The sequence below is a fragment of the Poromitra crassiceps genome, assembly GCF_964638095.1.
Source record: "Poromitra crassiceps genome assembly, chromosome: 2".
Lineage (NCBI taxonomy): Eukaryota > Metazoa > Chordata > Actinopteri > Beryciformes > Melamphaidae > Poromitra > Poromitra crassiceps.
Window position 1 is genome coordinate 70,796,259 of NC_139624.1, and position 18,122 is coordinate 70,814,380.

Here is an 18,122-nt window from a genome sequence, read left to right on the forward strand (position 1 = left end):
TCATATATATGGAAAAGTGTCCCGGTCTGTGGGCTCACACTTCTTCAGTACCCCTGAAGCGATGGCCTTCACGGCCCTCATCGTCTCAGTGCAGGTTGGGTTAATCAGGGCTTCAGGCAGGAGGAAGCCAAAGTAACCTGTGTCCCTCAACTCAAACGCAAAGGCATACGAGATTCCATTCCTGTAAGCCCAGTCCATAGAGCTGCCTGAGCTGACATCTGTGGGAAGAAAGGAAGAAAAACCTTAGGATTATTATTTTGATGCATAAATATGACCCACTGGCCGCTTGCATGCAGAAATACACATAGCAACAAAGTCTGAAAATAAACAGCCTCAATTGTAAGTGAATCTGGGTGTCCGGGTAGTGCAGTGCTAGATTCCCTGCCTACCAACACGAGGGTCGCAGGTTCGAACCCCCGTGTCATCTCCGGCTTGCTGGTCCGCGTCCATACAGGCACAATTTGCCGCGTCTGCGGGTGGGAAACCCGTATGTGTCCTGGTCACTGCATTAGTGCCTCCGCTGGTCAGTCAGGGGGGGAGGGGAACTGGGGGGGAATAGCGTGATCCTCCCACGTGCTATGTCCTTCCCGGTGAAACTCCTCGCTGTCGGGTGAAAAGAAGCGGATGGCGACTGCACATGTATTGGAGGAAGCATGGTGCTAGTCTACAACTAGCACCATGGTGGAGCAACGACCGGGGCAGCAGGGGGAGTTGACCCGAGTAATTGGGGAGAAAACGAGGGGGGGGGGAATCTGAATCTGAAGTCATTCCTGTTGGCATTATTACATCTACAATAACATTGACATCTCATGCATTGATCTGAAACTCCTGCCCAGAATGAGGAGGAAAGGTGGCACTCACACAGAGTGGTGGAGGCAGGTCCGTATCTGTACCGCACTCCATAGGCAGAGTACAGGGCTGTCACCGCGTTATGAGCTGCTGACTCCTGGGAAGGGAAAGCACGTGGCCAGCTTAGTGTGACAAATACCATTTCCCCTAAAAAATGAACGGTTTGGTTTTTATTTCTTCTTTTATTTTATTTTTTATTTATTTTTTGTTTTGTGGTAAACAAAACTGATGTCTTTCATCACACGTTCTGATGGGTATTGGGTGGGTGATATGAGTGGGCGGGTGGGAAGAGGGCTCATGCATCCTGGCTAATGTCTATCAATAATGTCATGTACCTGTATTGAATGAATGATGTCAATAAAAAGTTGATCACAAAAAACAAACAAAAAAACAGTTTTGGTATCAGTTTGGCTCAGCAGTGGATCCCTTACCACGCAGCTGAAGTTGGGGATGGTGGCGTACTTGTAGGAATATGGGTAGAGCAGCATTTGGGCGTAGGCGTGAATGGAGATGTAGGCTTTGACGCGCTTCTTGTGCTTGCGCAGGAACTTGGCGACCGCCTTAACTTCCGGTTCAGACTCGGGGAAGGGTCCGCAGTAGGTGTCGTCACAGGGGTGAGAGGAGGCGCCCTCATCTGGGCGAGGGGGAGAGGGGAAGGGGAGAGGAGAACAGTTGAGTTCGCTCAAAGGCTTCGGTGAGCCTAGAGTTCGGTTCATATCACATTATATCCGATCACATCAGGGCACATTAAAATGATAGATCTTGACTCACAAAAATAATATTCTGCTCACATTGGATCTTCAGAATCCTATATGAAAGTGATCAGGTGCACATTGTGATCTGAATACTTTAGTCTGGACGACGCAATCCAGCTTCAATACACATTTCAATCATGAGAGACTCTTAATATAATTTTAACAAACTTTATTGAATCAGAATAGACGGTTTGAGTATGGCGTATGACTCCATGATGTGACGCTCCTCTTGCTTATGAGAGAGGGCGTCGGTGCTGTATGAGATAGGACATCCCCCCTAAGGGGATTTGTTTCCAACAGGAGTCATGACATTGGTGGTGATCTGGGGAGGTGGTGGGATGAAGCTTTTTGCTCTGGAGATGCTGGATGAATGCGTGATGCTGACACAAGGTGAGTGATGACTGCACAAGTGTGATTTAAGCTGTGGTGATGGGGGCTTTATATAGTACCAGGAGAAGGGCATTTATGATGTCATAACTGATGTCATTTATGATGTCATAACTGATGTAATTTGGGCAACTGACGTCACACTGCAAAGGTGACGTCATGGAGAAGGTGACGTCGGAGATGGTGACGTCATTTAGTGACGTCATTTGGGTTGAGGGGTATGACAGCATGGGGTGCTCTATTAATGCCTTATTTGGTCTTCCATGATTGAAATTCAGTCTACGACTACACTTCAATCATGAGTAACTCTTAATATAATTTTAACAAACTTTATTGAATCAGAATAGACGGTTTGAGTATGGCGTATGACTCCATGATGTGACGCTCCTCTTGCTTATGAGAGAGGGCGTCGGTGCTGTATGAGATAGGACATCCCCCAAAGGAATTTAAAGTTATTTCAGGAACTGGGAGAGTGAAAACGGGGGTCATGGAGCTCGCCTGGGGTATGCTTTAGTCAGGTCGTGGGCTGACAGGGGGAGAATTTATGCATGCCGGGAGATGAGGGGCTGACCGGGGTTTTTTAAGGCAAAGCGGGGATGCAAGGGAGTGGATGTGGATAGCCCGGGCATGGGCGCATTGAAGAGAAAAGGAGAGTTTGATCACCACCAACGAAGTGCTTGTTGCCTCTTTAGTCATGGAAGGAGGGATCTTTAGGCTGATAATATGGCGTCTTGCTCTGGACGAATGTAGGATGCATAGGCTGATGAGGACCAGCGCCCCAGTTGTTGAAGGGAGGCGGAGGACACCCCCTGCATGGCTGCTGATGTGGCTGCTCCGATCCTGAAGGAGTGACTGGAATAGTTCTCTGCAGGGATGTTGTATTTCTGGAGTGTGGTCTTGAAGTGAAGGATGAACCAGGATCTTGTCATGTGATGATGGGGAGAGATGAGGAAAAGGGGGCCAAGGGCTGATTGAGGTTTATGCAAATGCCGGAATGATGGGTTATGCAGATTTGTCAGGACATTGGCTGACTTGTCAGGACGTGGGCTGACTGAAGTTTAAGCAGGATGCAGGGATAATGGGTTGAGCAAGTTGTCAGGATGTGGACTGACTTCTCAGGACGTGGGCTGACAGGTTTAAACAGAATGCAGAGATAATGGGTTGAGCAAATTGTCAGGACGGGGGCTGACTTGTCAGGACATGGGCTGACTGATGTTTAAGCAGAATGCAGGGATAATGGGTTGTGCAAATTGTCAGGACGTGGGCTGACTGAGGTTAAGCAATGGCAAGGACACTTATGGGGTTATATGCAAATTGCCCGGCATGGGCACCAAACGGGGATTGGGAGAGAAGACCACCACCAATGAAATGCATTAATACTTCCTACCAATCATGGAAGGAGGCATATTTGGGCTGATAATATAGCAGCTTGCTCTGGATGGATGTAGGACGCATAGGCTGATGAAGACAGCAGCCCAGTTGTTGAAGGGAGGACCCCCCCAAAAGAAAAAAGGTCAGCGATGACCTGCATTTTTAAGGTCAGTAATGACCAAGGTCGCAACAACCTGCATGAGCATAGCCAGCAATGGCTTAAAGATGCAATATTTAACCTTTAGCATTATATTATTATAGCATGAAAATGTCTAAAAATGGGTAGACATAATGTTATATTCTTTAGTTGTGCACTTACTTTATCCCAAATTGTATGAGGCAAAGATTGGCTTGATATTTTTCTCATAGTTTTCCTATCTATCTGTTCTATTCCTAATAGATGCACGTTCTGATTTGTGCATTTTGACATTTGGAATATTAAAGGTGGGCTGACCATTGTTAATAAGTACGTTTTCCCCTTGGATTTGACTTTAAGTTGCGTGTCTATGTCTATTATGGGCCTTTTTCATTTGTTTTGACAGTCGTGTACTGTCACTTTGGGAGAGTTGCACCCGCACCCTCGGCTGAGCTGTTGTACAGTGGATTTAGTTCAGTTGAGGCAGAGACTGCCTGTGGAGACACACGGTTTTCGTGCCATGTCCTTTTTGATTAGTTTTGACGTCCAGCAGGAGGGGGAGCAGTGAATGTGCTGCATCTGTGAAAAGTTTTAAGTCGTCGGCAGATGAGACGATTTCGTCATAGAAAAATGAGATTCCGTTCCAATTTTCTAAGAGGTGTGCCCAGAATTTGAGATCGGCTCGGCCTCCCTCATTGAGGGTAACTGAGTCAAGGAGGCTGGGGACTGAAGATGCTAAATCGAGCAGCCTGGAAATGAATGACCTCCCTTGGGGAATAATGTGCATGGCAAAATTCAGGTGGCCGAGCAGAGACAGAAGGTCTCGTTTTGAAATGTGGCTGGCTGCTGAATAGGACTGGGCTATTTCGTGGATGCGTGACAATTTCTCGAGGGGGAGGGAGCTTGCATAAGCTTGGTGTCAAGATTAATGCCCAGGAATTCGAGAGATGATGAGGGCCCGGAGGTTTTTTCCCCAGCTAGAGGGACGCCTTTGACATGGAACTGGAAAACTGGATTCACCCTGGAAAGCTCTGAATTGAGGCAGGAACTATGGCGACTCTCGTGCACTGTTTGGATGAGGCAAGGTGGTGCTCTGCTGAAGCCACTGTGCTGTGACCGGGGATATGCTTTGCTGAAGCCACTGTGCTGTGACCGGGGGTATGCTTTGCTGAAGCCACTGTGCTATGACCGGGGATAAGTCAAGTCAAGTCAAGTTTATTTGTATAGCACATTTCATACGCAGAGGCAATTCAAAGTGCTTCACATAAAATGGTTGACAGGAAAAGAAAAGAAAAGAAGAGAGTAAAACGGACATTTAGATATTTGGATAGGCTTTTGGATAAGTTTTGCTGAAGCTTTGCTGAAGCCACTGTGCTGTGACCAGGGAGGAGCTCTGCTGAAGCCACTGTGCTGTGACCAGGGATATGCTTTGCTGAAGCCACTGTGCTGTGACCAGGGAGGAGCTCTGCTGAAGCCACTGTGCTGTGACCAGGGATATGCTCTGCTGAGCCACTGCTGTGACCGGGATATGCTCTGCTGTAGCCACTGTGCTGTGACCAGGGATGTGCTCTGCTGAATCTACTGCGCCATGACCGGGGAATGAGCTCTGCTGACCTGACAAGTTATGCATAACAGAAAGCCGGGTGATGCTGCACTGCACATTAAAGCCATGGTGGACTGGGAGGAGCACCTTTTGTTTATGATCGAGACTGTAGCTTCGTATACGTTTGCAATACCAGAGTAAATCTCGTAGAGGAAGAGCGATTCCCTACTGGGAGAAAGTAGGGAACTCATGGTGCCTCTTTTCTGCAACCTTTCACCTCTAGAATACCCCCCAAAAAAACTTAATTCAAGCATATGCTGAAGCCAGAACCACATGCAGCTGTGACAGATAGGAGCATTGAATTAAATTGAACAAGAAGCCATTTTTGGCCTGAAGGACAGGCAACAGCAGAACTGATGATTATCGCCATTTTGCCTGAAAGCAAGCAACGGGAGACGGACCGACCTAATACAACGCTCAGCGTTGCCAGACGTACGATAATTATCGTATTTGTACGATAATTTCGACCTCTGTACGATGTACGATCAATAATCCCAAAATCCCCCAAATGTACGATAATTTCATCATTTTGTGACACTTAGACGAATCCTACGTCTATCACTCTATCTGTTTATACAATCATCTCTTCAAACAACGTATTTGCAGCCAATACGTGCAGGGTGTTTTGTTGTTGTTGCAACGCAGGCTGAGATCACAGTGTTGAAAAATCATGCCAAGTCCAAAAAGTAGCCTGTGGTCAGCCGCAGCCCCCCCCCGATATAGGCGCGCCAAGGCGCGCCGCGCTGGGGAGGGGGCGTACGATAATTTCACTCCAAAAACGATAATTTTGACCCTCTGGTACGATAATTCAACATTTGCCATCTGGCAACACTGACAACGCTAAACCAGCCACGCGCATGCGCAGTATAGTATGGAAGGCCGGTGGCTAGCCAGGTAGCTAGCGCGCTACTCAGCATAGGCCGGAAAAAGTTTACAAGGGTTATACTTTATCTAAATGACTGGGATTGGATCGATGGATTGGATGCATAAGAGAGGAAACATGCTATGAAAAGAAAAGGTTGACTGGAAACTGGGACTAGAGGCATGTTGTTAAAAACCCGATTGGACACGGGAGAGGGATGTGGCCGCGGGCAACGGGGACAGAGTTGCTCAGGGATTGGCACCCGGCCTGAAATGAGTGCAGCAGCATTGCCGCAACGTTGACTGAAACCAGGGACTAAATGCATGTTTGATAATACCCGATTGGACACGGGAGAGGGAAGCGGCCGTATGCAACAGGGCAGAGTTGCTCAGGGATTGGCACCCGGCCTGCAATGAGTGCGGCGCACACACCTGGATTTGAAGCGGGGCTGGCTGGGCTGATATCACGGAAGAGATGCCGGCTGAAAAGGGGGGATACAAGCCTGAAACCTGGGGCGGTGCTGATTGGGCTGCTGCTGTGGGGAGCGTGGGGCTCCCGAGCGTCCTCAGCCGGGCATCGATGAGGGACCCGACCAGTGATGAAATCGTTGCAATCAGGGGATCTTGGCTCTTTTGCCGCGGCCACGGCCTCCGGAGTGCTATGCGGACTGAGATCCGGGCGAGACGACTTGGACCTCCGTGGCGCTGGATCTCCTTTTGCGGCTGCGGCCCCTGGTGAGAGGAGCGTCCCTTGTGACGCCGAAGATGAAGCCTGGGGATTGGAGATTTGCCCGGGGCTGGCCGGGGCGTTGATCGTGCTCTGGAGGAAGGCGTCCACGGCAGAGTTGACCCTTTGCTGCTCGTCTTCAGACTCAGACATGATGATGGACTGAATGAAGCTTTTTGCTCTGGAGATGCTGGATGAATGCGTGATGCTGACACAAGGTGAGTGATGACTGCACAAGTGTGATTTAAGCTGTGGTGATGGGGGCTTTATATAGTACCAGGAGAAGGGCATTTATGATGTCATAACTGATGTCATTTATGATGTCATAACTGATGTCATTTATGATGTCATAACTGATGTCATTTGGGCAACTGACGTCACACTGCAAAGGTGACGTCATGGAGAAGGTGACGTCGGAGATGGTGACGTCATTTAGTGACGTCATTTGGGCTGAGGGGTATGACAGCATGGGGTGCTCTATTAACACGTTGAGTGCCAAGGACGAGATATCTCGGCTTACATAATCCAACCGTTGAGTGCCAAGGACGAGATATCTCGGCTTACATAAACATTTTTTTTTTTTGACGGTGGGACATCGATCAACCCCTTTTACGTCTCCTATACCACTATTGGAGGAAGAGAATGTGTATAATCTATTTTACCGACCACTAAGTGGCGACAGTGCTCCAGACAGAGAGAAAGCCGAGCAAAAAACAGCCACGGGTCCGCGGGAGAAAGCCATTCTAATTTTCAAGGAAATAGCTGGGCGAAAACTCTTTCGATTTCACACACACACACACACACACACACACACGCGCGCGCGCGCGCGCACACACACACCCTCAAGTACCTCTGCGCATAAATAAGACCAGAATCGCAAAAGCTTCTTCAAAGCTCTCAGCCGACACCTCAAGAAACGAACGAACGAGTAATCCAGACTGCCCGAGAGCGCCAGCAGGAGCCAGCAGCAGCAGCACAGACGGAGGGAGGAGTTTGGAGACACACACACACACACACACACACACACACACTCACACACACACACACACACACACACAATACAGTATACAGACTTGCCCAAGGGCACCCATAATCACAGGCACGTGAGGTGGTTCTAAAAATCCATTTATCTCAAAACTCTCTGAAAATCTCTGAAACCATGCTGTACTCAACGGCTAATATCTACATAACTACTAACTCTACAAACTAACTCTTTTAGACAGAGAAAGCACACATTCTATTAGTTCTTTTTAGATGATTGGTGTTCACGAAGTCTTAACAGAAAAGAATCCTTGGCTCTTGTAAAATGAGCCAGAATCCTCAAAAAAAAACCTGGCAGAACCTACCTACAGCATTGAAAAAAGGGCTGGCAGTCAATGTGTTAATGCCTTATTTGGTCTTCCATGATTGAAATTCAGTCTACGACTACACATAAGTTTATCCACAGTATATAGAAGTTTATACACAGTATGTACATGTGTGTGTGTTTGTGTGTGTGTGTGTGTGTGTGTGTGTGTGTGTGTGTGTGTGTGTGTGTGTGTGTGTGTGTGTGTGTGTGTGTGTGTGTGTGTGTGTGTGTGTGTATACATATACTGTACAGTACATACATATATATACACACGCACACTGTTTGGAGCTATGCCAAGCACACTGTGCCCTTTTCTCCCTCTAACAGATTACATTAGCATTTATTGTGCTCACAACAATGAACATGTGTGTGTCCTTGAATGATGCAAAAATAAACATCCAACAACCTACAGGACAAAACTGGGCGTGATCTGCAAGGATGAACTTGCTCAGCCTTGCCTCTCTTAGCAGAGAACACACTGCATAATAATAATCATAATAATGATACTAATAATAATGTATCAAGTCATTTGCAGGTGGGCTGAGATCATTCTATTTTAATTTTGTGGAAGCAAGATAGATCACTCCACTCACACTTGATTCAAGAGGATTCTTGTTTTAAGCCGGGAAATATTATTATTATAAGATTCAATATTTGATGAATTGACTTGTTAAGATTTTTTTGCAGTGCAGCCCCAAACATTAGACTACATTGATGTTTGCATATGAAAATCTTCTAGAGAAATGAGTGGTATATTTATATATAGAACAAACACACTGGTCAAAAACCACAAGTTAATGAGCAGGAATTTCAGTCAGGCTGAAAATAATCTGAGGTTATTTTAAATCCTGTGCAAACCCACTAGAAGCTGTGGTCATATCCATCTGGTCATATTGTATTTTTAATGCCATAATATTCTCCTGATAACAACATTTCTATGGATTTCATAATTTATTTGCACAAATACTGTATCTTTCTCTGCCACCTACCTACACATGATACATTACTGCCAGATATGTTGTACTGCCCTACAATTATCCTGTGCTAACTATCATAATCAATACAGCGCAGCATTGTGCGCACACAGCAAGGGGTTTGCAGAGTGTGTGCGTGTGTGTGTGTGTGTGTGTGTGTGTGTGTGTGTGTGTGTGTGTGTGTGTGTGTGTGTGTGAGAGTGTGTGTTTTCACTCCCAGGGGGTCTCGGTGGAGAAAAGCTCCTTACAGTTTGGGCAGCGTGCCATATGTAGACAGCACATGACCCATGGAGGTAGGGAAGTAGCACAAGGTTAGAGGAAACAAATAGTCTGTAAGCTCATTTTCCTTTTGGGGGAGGAGGGGGGTGGAGGGGGTGGAGTTACAGTGGAATCAGATAGGAAAACCGCAGCCACAGCTTCTGCCACAGGACATGATCATGGTCTATAGCAGTGGTTCTCAACTGATCTAGCCTCACGACCCACATTTTTCCTTAGTCATCAAGTCGCGACCCAATTTTCAGAATTTAGCCTAATTTTGTATCATCATTTAGGGCCCTTTGCAACAAGCTAGCATGGCATGTTGGTACCAATGGATGCCTTAGGTCTTCTAGTTTTATATGGTACCAGTACCTTCAATCTGGCTTTAAAAATGAGCCTACAGCCTCTGAAAGACAGTCATGTTGGCTGTGGATGCCAGCATCCTCAATGAGTAGAAGAACTTTTTTTTTCTCTCATGCACACATCCGTGACCCACTCAAAACGGCCCGCGACCCACTTTTGGGTCCCAACTGAGAAACACTGGTCTATAGGGCCTCTGGCTGTCTTTGTCACCTCGCCACTCTCTCTCTGTACCATAACAAGCACAACCCTTTTAGACCATGGCACTCCCTCCAAATACCACCCATATCCCCCTAGCCACTATTCCTACCCACCCCTCGAATCCTGACTCTCTAGCACCTTCCTATCCCTCACTATGGCCATTTCCCCACTAAACTCACTAAACGTCCATGACTGACTGAGTGAGTGAGTGAGTGACTGTCCTGACTTTTCCATCTTATGACCCCGGCGCGGACCGCTGGTCCAGCGGCGTGGTTAAAAATGTCTCCCAGACTGCTGATGACTTAGCAGGACCCCCCCTCCAGAGACTGAATGACACCAAACAGTGATTGTTGTCAGCACACAAGACGTTATTTAATTCACAGCTTATGCAGAAAACATGCTACGATGAAAGCCCTCACCGTATGCGCAGAGGGCTACACCTGCGGCTGGCGTGCAGCTCCCCAAAAATGTGACTCGACGTAGCCGACATGAACAGCGCAAGTATAATATAATGTAGATGGGGAGGTAACAGGAGAGAGTGAAAGCTATGACCAAGTATATGCAGTACATTCTCTCATTGGACTAACTTCTAGTCATTGAAATCCTAGTGAAATGACACAATTGACTCATTTTGCTCCCCCTGGGACCCCTCATCAAGCTGACGTTGGAGTAGTACAGTATATAGGTGTAGCTGCCGTCGGCAAGGCTCTAAGTGGAGGCTAACCTTGTAGCATGTTTCCAGCTCAACACTCATTAGAAATACTGACACACAATAGCAACAGATAACAAATGCCTTGACAGGAAGCAGCATGTGTGTCTGTGTGTGGGGGAGAGAGAGAGAGAGAGAGAGAGAGAGAGAGAGAGAGAGAGAGAGAGAGAGGAAGCAAGACTTAATTCTGTTCAATTCGTCTCCTTCCCTTCCTCTCTGTTAGTTGAGTGTTATCAAAACTCACCACACCACTTTACTTTCCAGTTCCTGTTAGCGTCCACACCTCGGCAGTGGTACTTGTGGTTTTTGGATCGGGTTTTCCTCCAGAATCGATCCTAACAGAGATTAAACGGCACCGTCAGCCCATGTCCAGTAGGTGTTGGACTCAATGCTGTGGAGCATCTAATAACTTAAGACATACACACTCTACTTGTTTGAACAGAGGGCCAATAACTGAAACCAGAACTATGGCTTGTCTGGCAGGATGTTTATGCTTTAATAGGACTGCATGATAATGACTCAAAAGTAAATTGCTCTCCCTTTGCTGAATATTGCAATATTGCAATGTGAGTGATGATGCATGCGGATGCAGAGCTGAGAGATTCTTCAGGATTTGACAATATTCTAACACTGTGGGCAGGAGTAATGAGATACCAGTGTTTGCTCCGTTTGAATCAAATGAGAGCTTCTCTCAGAGTTGCAACTTGATTTGTTGGCCGAGCAATCTGCACAGCAGCAGAATACTTAAAAGGGTCTAAAACGGTTTTTCCCCTCCAAGAAAAAAAAATACAGTTTCTTGCTATTTGAAAATGGGCTGGCAGTCGTCATATTGGCATGGAGTCTGTGTGGTGCATAGAAGAAGTAGAACTATGCCAAAGAAGTTACAGTACTGTGGTCCAACTGAAATGGTATCCGTCCACGTTGAAGACTGGCATGATGTAGAAGTTGAGCTGGTTCAGCAGCCGTCTCATCACAGAGTCATACTGGTAGGAGTTGAGGGCCTACGATGATAATAATACAACATTTAAATTGCAGTTTAATTTTCACTTCCCAAAGGGTTAGGTTAGGTTAGGTTAGGTTAGGTTAGGTTAGGTTAGGTTAGGTTAGGTTAGGCTAGGCTAGGCTAGGTTAGGCCCAGGGGTGAAAGTGGTTTGAATTTCTTACAGGAACTATACTACCCCAACCTTCATCGTTTCATATTGTCCTCCTCCCGCCCCCAGCTTCATGCATCCCTGAACACACACGTCCATTTTTTGAATGCCTGTATGGTGTAGAAATTAGAAACACTTGACAATATGTATAGTGAATTATTTAGGCCTATTTAAACATTACAACAACATACTCTCCTATGTGGACTATCATGTGTGATTTCAACTCTCCTTTTTGACCAAAACATTTACCACACACTGAACAATTAAATTGTTTCTCTCCTGTGTGAACTATTATGAATAACCGCGGTAGGCTACATTGTATGCTTTGGTGCGATGTAGGATTTTGTCTTTCAATAATATATCCTCATTGCAGCCGTGCTGTAGTTGTTGGTGTTGTTGCAGTTATTTGACTTTCTGACCACCCGCCTCAGTGCTTATTATGAGGCCAGAATAACAGATGCTGCTGGCCATTGGGAAGGCTAACCATTTACTTTTGGGTTTATTGATTGTGTATGATTCAACTTTTTATCTATGATTTTATATTATTGCATGTTTTTGTAGATTGTTGGGACTTCACTGGCCTGGAACAAACGGCTGGACTGGGGGGAATGAATAGCTGTGCCAAAAAAAGAAGAAGCTATGCCTATGTGCTGTAGCCTATTGTATTTTTTATTTTTTATTTTTTATATTTTTCATTTGCAAGTTCAACTGTCAGCTGAGCTCTGTTATTGAAGCTTTGGCTAAAGCCCTGAATTTTACAATGATGTTTTGAAATAAATATGTTTAAAAATCGATTGTGTGTTCAAAGCTTGTGTTACATTTTCATTAGCGTTAATATTACAGTAATTTATTTTCAATGTCGGCTATCAAGAGCAATTTGGTTAGGCCTAGTAAAATCGCTGGGCTGGGCGCAGTGTTTGTGGTGTGGGAAATGCGTTAAAAGCTTGTATTACGTTTTCATTAGCTAGGAAGGTATGTGACCATAATTCATTTCAATGTCCGCTATCAAGAGCAATTCAGTTGGTTCATGAAATCGCTGGGCTGCGTGCTGTGCAGTGTTTGTGGTGTGGGAGATTCGAGCTGTCAAAAGAAGACAAAAGACTTGCTCCTGGCCAATCCCTGCGCTTGACTGCTGCGTAGGCAGGCACAGGGCGTGGTTTTGCCTTAACCTATGTGAGTTTCGAAATAACGCAGTATGGACAGACAGATAGCCGAGTTGCAGCAGCAGCATCATGCTTATAGCCTACACAGCACGGATTAAAACCACAGGTCTAAAACACTGCATTGGAACAATTTAGAAGCAATTTATGAGAGAGACTACTGTTGTTTATGTTACCCTAACGACATAACGTCAGCACAGATGTGTTTCCTTGTTGGAAATTATGCAATCGTGATTGCTTCTGCAGCAATCGGATTTTGATTGACAGCAGCTGCGTGTCTTCCAGGAACGCCGTTCAGGCACAGAATTTCTTAACGGAACTGAGCTCCGGACGGTTCCGGCCCACTTTCACCAGTGGTTAGGCCCAAAAAGAAACATAATCAAATATAAAACCACATGAGTAAAGCTATACATACAAATATCCAAGGATGTACATACAATACAGTACGCACAATGTACACACGATGTACACACAATACAGACATAATACACAGAGTACCACCAGAGGTCTAAGGGTATTAAGTGTGAGAACACAGTTGTTTCTCTTTTAACCATGACTTAATACCCCTGTTAAAAACATTAAAATCATGTTGTGTTTTCAGTCCAGTACGTAGACTGTCACTGTTCCATAGTTTTGCTCCTTTAACAGAGAAAACCGATTGTCCAAACGAGGTTTTACACATCGGGACACGACAGTCTGCGTTTGTAGAAGCCCGTGTGTTAATTCTACTGGTCTGCTGGTGTCTTACAACCTAATCATTAAAAGAGGAAGGAGCGTGGCGATGCAGGCATTGAAAATTAAGCGTTAGGTTTGAATAGATGATGAAACTTTCAAAGCTGAGCATTTTGTGTTTCCCCAAGATGTGACAATGGTGCCACCTCATTGTTTTTTTGTTGGGCAAAACTGCTATTAGTGTAATACAACAATTACATTTGAAAGTACATGAAAATTGGTGCTAAGATGTCCATCATTTTGCAAGCGTATGCATGTTTGCTGTCATGGTTTCCTTTAGACACATGTCTATAATAGGTTCATATTCAGACTAGGGATGTTCATCAGTTATCGATTTTTTTTTTTTGCAGACTAGGTTTGGGTGGAATTCGTTCCTCCTCGCCCCACTCCATTGCACAGCTGACTAACGTGAGGTGGAGCTTCATATAGTCTCTAGTTTTCTGGCTGGGCACAGGCCTTTGTGCCAACAAAACTGTTTTAAACATGGGGAATTCACACCGGCATGCGCCGGGGACAGCAGAGTGTTGGAGAGGAGACACATTGAAATAAAGAGTTCATTGAGGAGAACACGTTGTCTTTCGTATTTTGTGCCATAGGCATTCATTTTGTAAAAAAAAAATATATATATATATATATATATATATATATATTTATTATTATTAATATGATCGATAATCGATAATTGATCGTTAATTTTCCCCGATTTTCGATGAAATGAACATCCCTAATTCAGACTAGTATAAGGCTTATGCATGTTTGCTGTCATGGTTTCCTTTAGACACATGTCTACAATAGGTTCATATTCAGACTAGTATAAGGCTTATGCATGTTTGCTGTCATGGTTTCCTTTAGACACATGTCTACAATAGGTTCATATTCAGACTAGTATAAGGCTTATGCATGTTTGCTGTCATGGTTTCCTTTAGATACATGTCTACAATAGGTTCATATTCAGACTAGTATAAGGCTTATGCATGTTTGCTGTCATGGTTTCCTTTAGACACATGTCTACAATAGGTTCATATTCAGACTAGTATAAGGCTTATGCATGTTTGCTGTCATGGTTTCCTTTAGATACATGTCTACAATAGGTTCATATTCAGACTAGTATAAGGCTTATGCATGTTTGCTGTCATGGTTTCCTTTAGACACATGTCTACAATAGGTTCATATTCAGACTAGTATAAGCTTATGCATGTTTGCTGTCATGGTTTCCTTTAGACACATGTCTACAATAGGTTCATATTCAGACTAGTATAAGCTTATGCATGTTTGCTGTCATGGTTTCCTTTAGATACATGTCTACAATAGGTTCATATTCAGACTAGTATAAGGCTTATGCATGTTTGCTGTCATGGTTTCCTTTAGATTCATGTCTACAATAGGTTCATATTCAGACTAGTAAGGCTTATGCATGTTTGCTGTCATAGTTTCCTTTAGATTCATGTCTACAATAGGTTCATATTCAGACTAGTATAAGGCTTATGCATGTTTGCTGTCATGGTTTCCTTTAGACACATGTCTACAATAGGTTCATATTCAGACTAGTATAAGGCTTATGCATGTTTGCTGTCATGGTTTCCTTTAGACACATGTCTACAATAGGTTCATATTCAGACTAGTATAAGCTTATGCATGTTTGCTGTCATGGTTTCCTTTAGACACATGTCTACAAACAATAGGTTCATATTCAGACTAGTATAAGGCTTATGCATGTTTGCTGTCATGGTTTCCTTTAGACACATGTCTACAAACAATAGGTTCATATTCAGACTAGTATAAGGCTTATGCATGTTTGCTGTCATGGTTTCCTTTAGATACATGTCTACAATAGGTTCATATTCAGACTAGTATAAGCTTATGCATGTTTGCTGTCATGGTTTCCTTTAGATACATGTCTACAATAGGTTCATATTCAGACTAGTATAAGCTTATGCATGTTTGTTGTCATGGTTTCCTTTAGATACATGTCTACAATAGGTTCAGACTAGTATAAGCTTATGCATGTTTGCTGTCATGGTTTCCTTTAGATACATGTCTACAATAGGTTCATATTCAGACTAGTTTAAGGGGATTGGGAAGAGGAGATCTGGTCACGGGGGCAATTTGTCTAATACCTGCTCTGTAAGCAGTCCGGCCAAGGTTAATGTGCCTTTGGCTTTAATCAGAGACTGCACCCTGACCTCCAGTGGCCAATCTCAGTTATTACACCACTGTGGAGTCACATTATTAAGAGGGCACTTATTTGATCCAACTAAACTTAAAGCATCTTTCACTTTGTCTTTTTTTTTTCATCTTTGGGCTTCTTCCCCCTTATACAGTTTTATTTGATGTCTGTCTGTGATTTCCTGTCTCTTTGTGCGTGTCTCTTTCTCTTCCTCTTCCCTCCTGGCTTTCTAGGTTGTCTTTCTTTGAAGAGTTCCCCCACTAATCCAGCGCTCTTTGTCACAGCCTAATGATGTTACAGTAAGAGCTGTGCACACTGAGCTTGGATCAAGCTAACAGAAGAAGGTGCTCATGTATTTGAGTTTCTGGCTTCAGAAGAATCTAATGTCACATGGCATCTCATTTGAAGAACCACCGGCTTACTGGGGGTGTCTGGCTAGTGTCGAGGTAAACGCACTCACCTACCACCGCGGAGACCCGGGTTCAACTCCCGGTAGCGGTACCTCTGGGGAGGGGAACTGGGGGGAATACCGTGATCCTCACCATGTGCTATGTCCTGCCGGTGAAACTCTTCGCTGTCAGGTGAAAAGAAGCGGCTGGCGACTGCACATGTATCAGAGGAAGCCTGGAGAGGTGTGTGTGTGTGTGTTCACTCCCAGGGGGTCCCGGTGAAGCAAAGTGTATTCTATTTCATACTATTTCTTACGAGTTAATTCTGTTAATTGGAGTCGAAGGGGGCTTTTGTACCAAGAAATGGTAGTTTGATCATTCTTAGTATTTGGAGCACCTGACATTTGAGGTGTACCAAAGTGTACTAAATTGATATTCAATCACTTTCTTTGATGATGTGATTGTTTTGACTTTCGGGGCACTCATTGGCATATTGTCCTAGGTATTATTGTTCTAGGTCGCAAACCCCATCCATCTGGTACCTAAGTAGGATGAAACAAACGATTAAAGTGTTTTTGAGTTCCTGTCTGGCTCTGGTCTTATCCCGTCCTCGCTTCACAGGGCACTGACTCAGACTTTAAGAGTGCGATGGAACTCGTGTAAACGTCTGGGTTATGTTCAACATCTGAACAAGAAAGGCCAATCGTAAGTATCGGCATAACTGTGCAAGACAAGCCAACAGCTGTTGAAGCCCCTCGAGACCGCAAATTGCAGACTGCTCGCTATAGGCCATCATTCAGGCGGCGTTTAGCAAGATATGTGTTCATGTTAGGAGACTTTGAACATGTGCATTCATTTGCTATGGTACTAATAACTCTGAAACTCAAATAGTTTTGGAAAAGAAAAACAGATGAGATAAGAGAGACTAGAAAAGCAAGAGGCGTACCTCTTTGACAAACCACTGGCAGAAGGCGGGGCCTATCCACTCCCTGGCATGGACGCCGCAGTCGATCCACACAGCCTTCTTCTGGGGACGGCTTCTCTTTCCTAGCTGACAAGAGACAAACGCTGTCAGTCAATTTCAGGGTAGCTTGAGCATGCATGACACGTGTCCGTGTGTTTGACTTGATGTCAGCTGCATGATGTCTGTATCCTTGCTCTCATCCCTTCTCTCCTACCTGAAGCACGTAGAGAGGCCTCCCCTCGTAGGACTTCCCTACAGAGAACATGTCCACCAGGTCTGGCTGGGTTCTGTTCATCTCAAACATCCAGCTCTGGATCTTAAGGACAGAACAACACACAAGGCAGAGGGAGGACAGTCATATGAGGAGATCTTTGTAAAACGCAGAGAATAGAACAACTGATTGTTGTTGATTTCTCTGTATATTCCATCATTTTAGAGTGGTGTTTTCATCTCATCAAACTCATCCTCCAGCCAATCAGAAGTCATTTTGGATCAAAGCTTGATGGAGTGAAAATATTTCTGAGCTATGTTTGTGTGCGCGTGTGTGTATGTGCACCTGCGCGGGTGTGTGTGTGCAATGTGCGTATGTGTGGGTGTAATTAAGCAAAGTTTTATTTGTATAGCACCTTTCTCATATACAGAATCACAGTGCTTTGCTTTACTTGTAAAGTTTACAATATTCAAAATAGCAATAACAACAGGCAGCACAGCCTTACAAACAGGAAAAACAGACAGCACAGCCTTACAAACAGGAACAACAGACAGCACAGCATTACAAACAGGAACAACAGACAGCAACACCCCTGTGTTGCCTATGGCTTGGTCGGATTAGGGGTATGTGTCCTGGACGTTGCACTAGTGCCTCCTCTGGTCGATCGGTGGGAGGGGAACTGGGGGGGGGTACAGCGTGATGCTCCCATGCGCTATGTCCTGCTGATGAAACTGCTCGCTGTCAGGTGAAAAGAGCTGGCGACTGCACATGTACCAGAGGAAGCAGGTGTTAGTCTACAACTCTCCCCA

At 44.8% G+C, this 18,122-nt stretch overlaps 1 protein-coding gene across 1 annotated transcript in view; it reads right to left on the reverse strand.

Annotated features, from left to right (window-relative positions):
- The window catches only part of cpa6 (carboxypeptidase A6), a gene marked incomplete at both ends in the record, with an annotated part of 46,500 nt that continues 28,378 nt past the window's right edge, over positions 1–18,122 (reverse strand). Inside the window, 7 exons of the mRNA XM_083651812.1 lie at positions 1–218; positions 862–946; positions 1,281–1,483; positions 10,784–10,874; positions 11,430–11,540; positions 17,085–17,189; positions 17,317–17,412. Coding sequence (XP_083507938.1) covers positions 1–218; positions 862–946; positions 1,281–1,483; positions 10,784–10,874; positions 11,430–11,540; positions 17,085–17,189; positions 17,317–17,412 — 909 coding nt within the window. The remainder of the gene's footprint in view (positions 219–861; positions 947–1,280; positions 1,484–10,783; positions 10,875–11,429; positions 11,541–17,084; positions 17,190–17,316; positions 17,413–18,122) is intronic.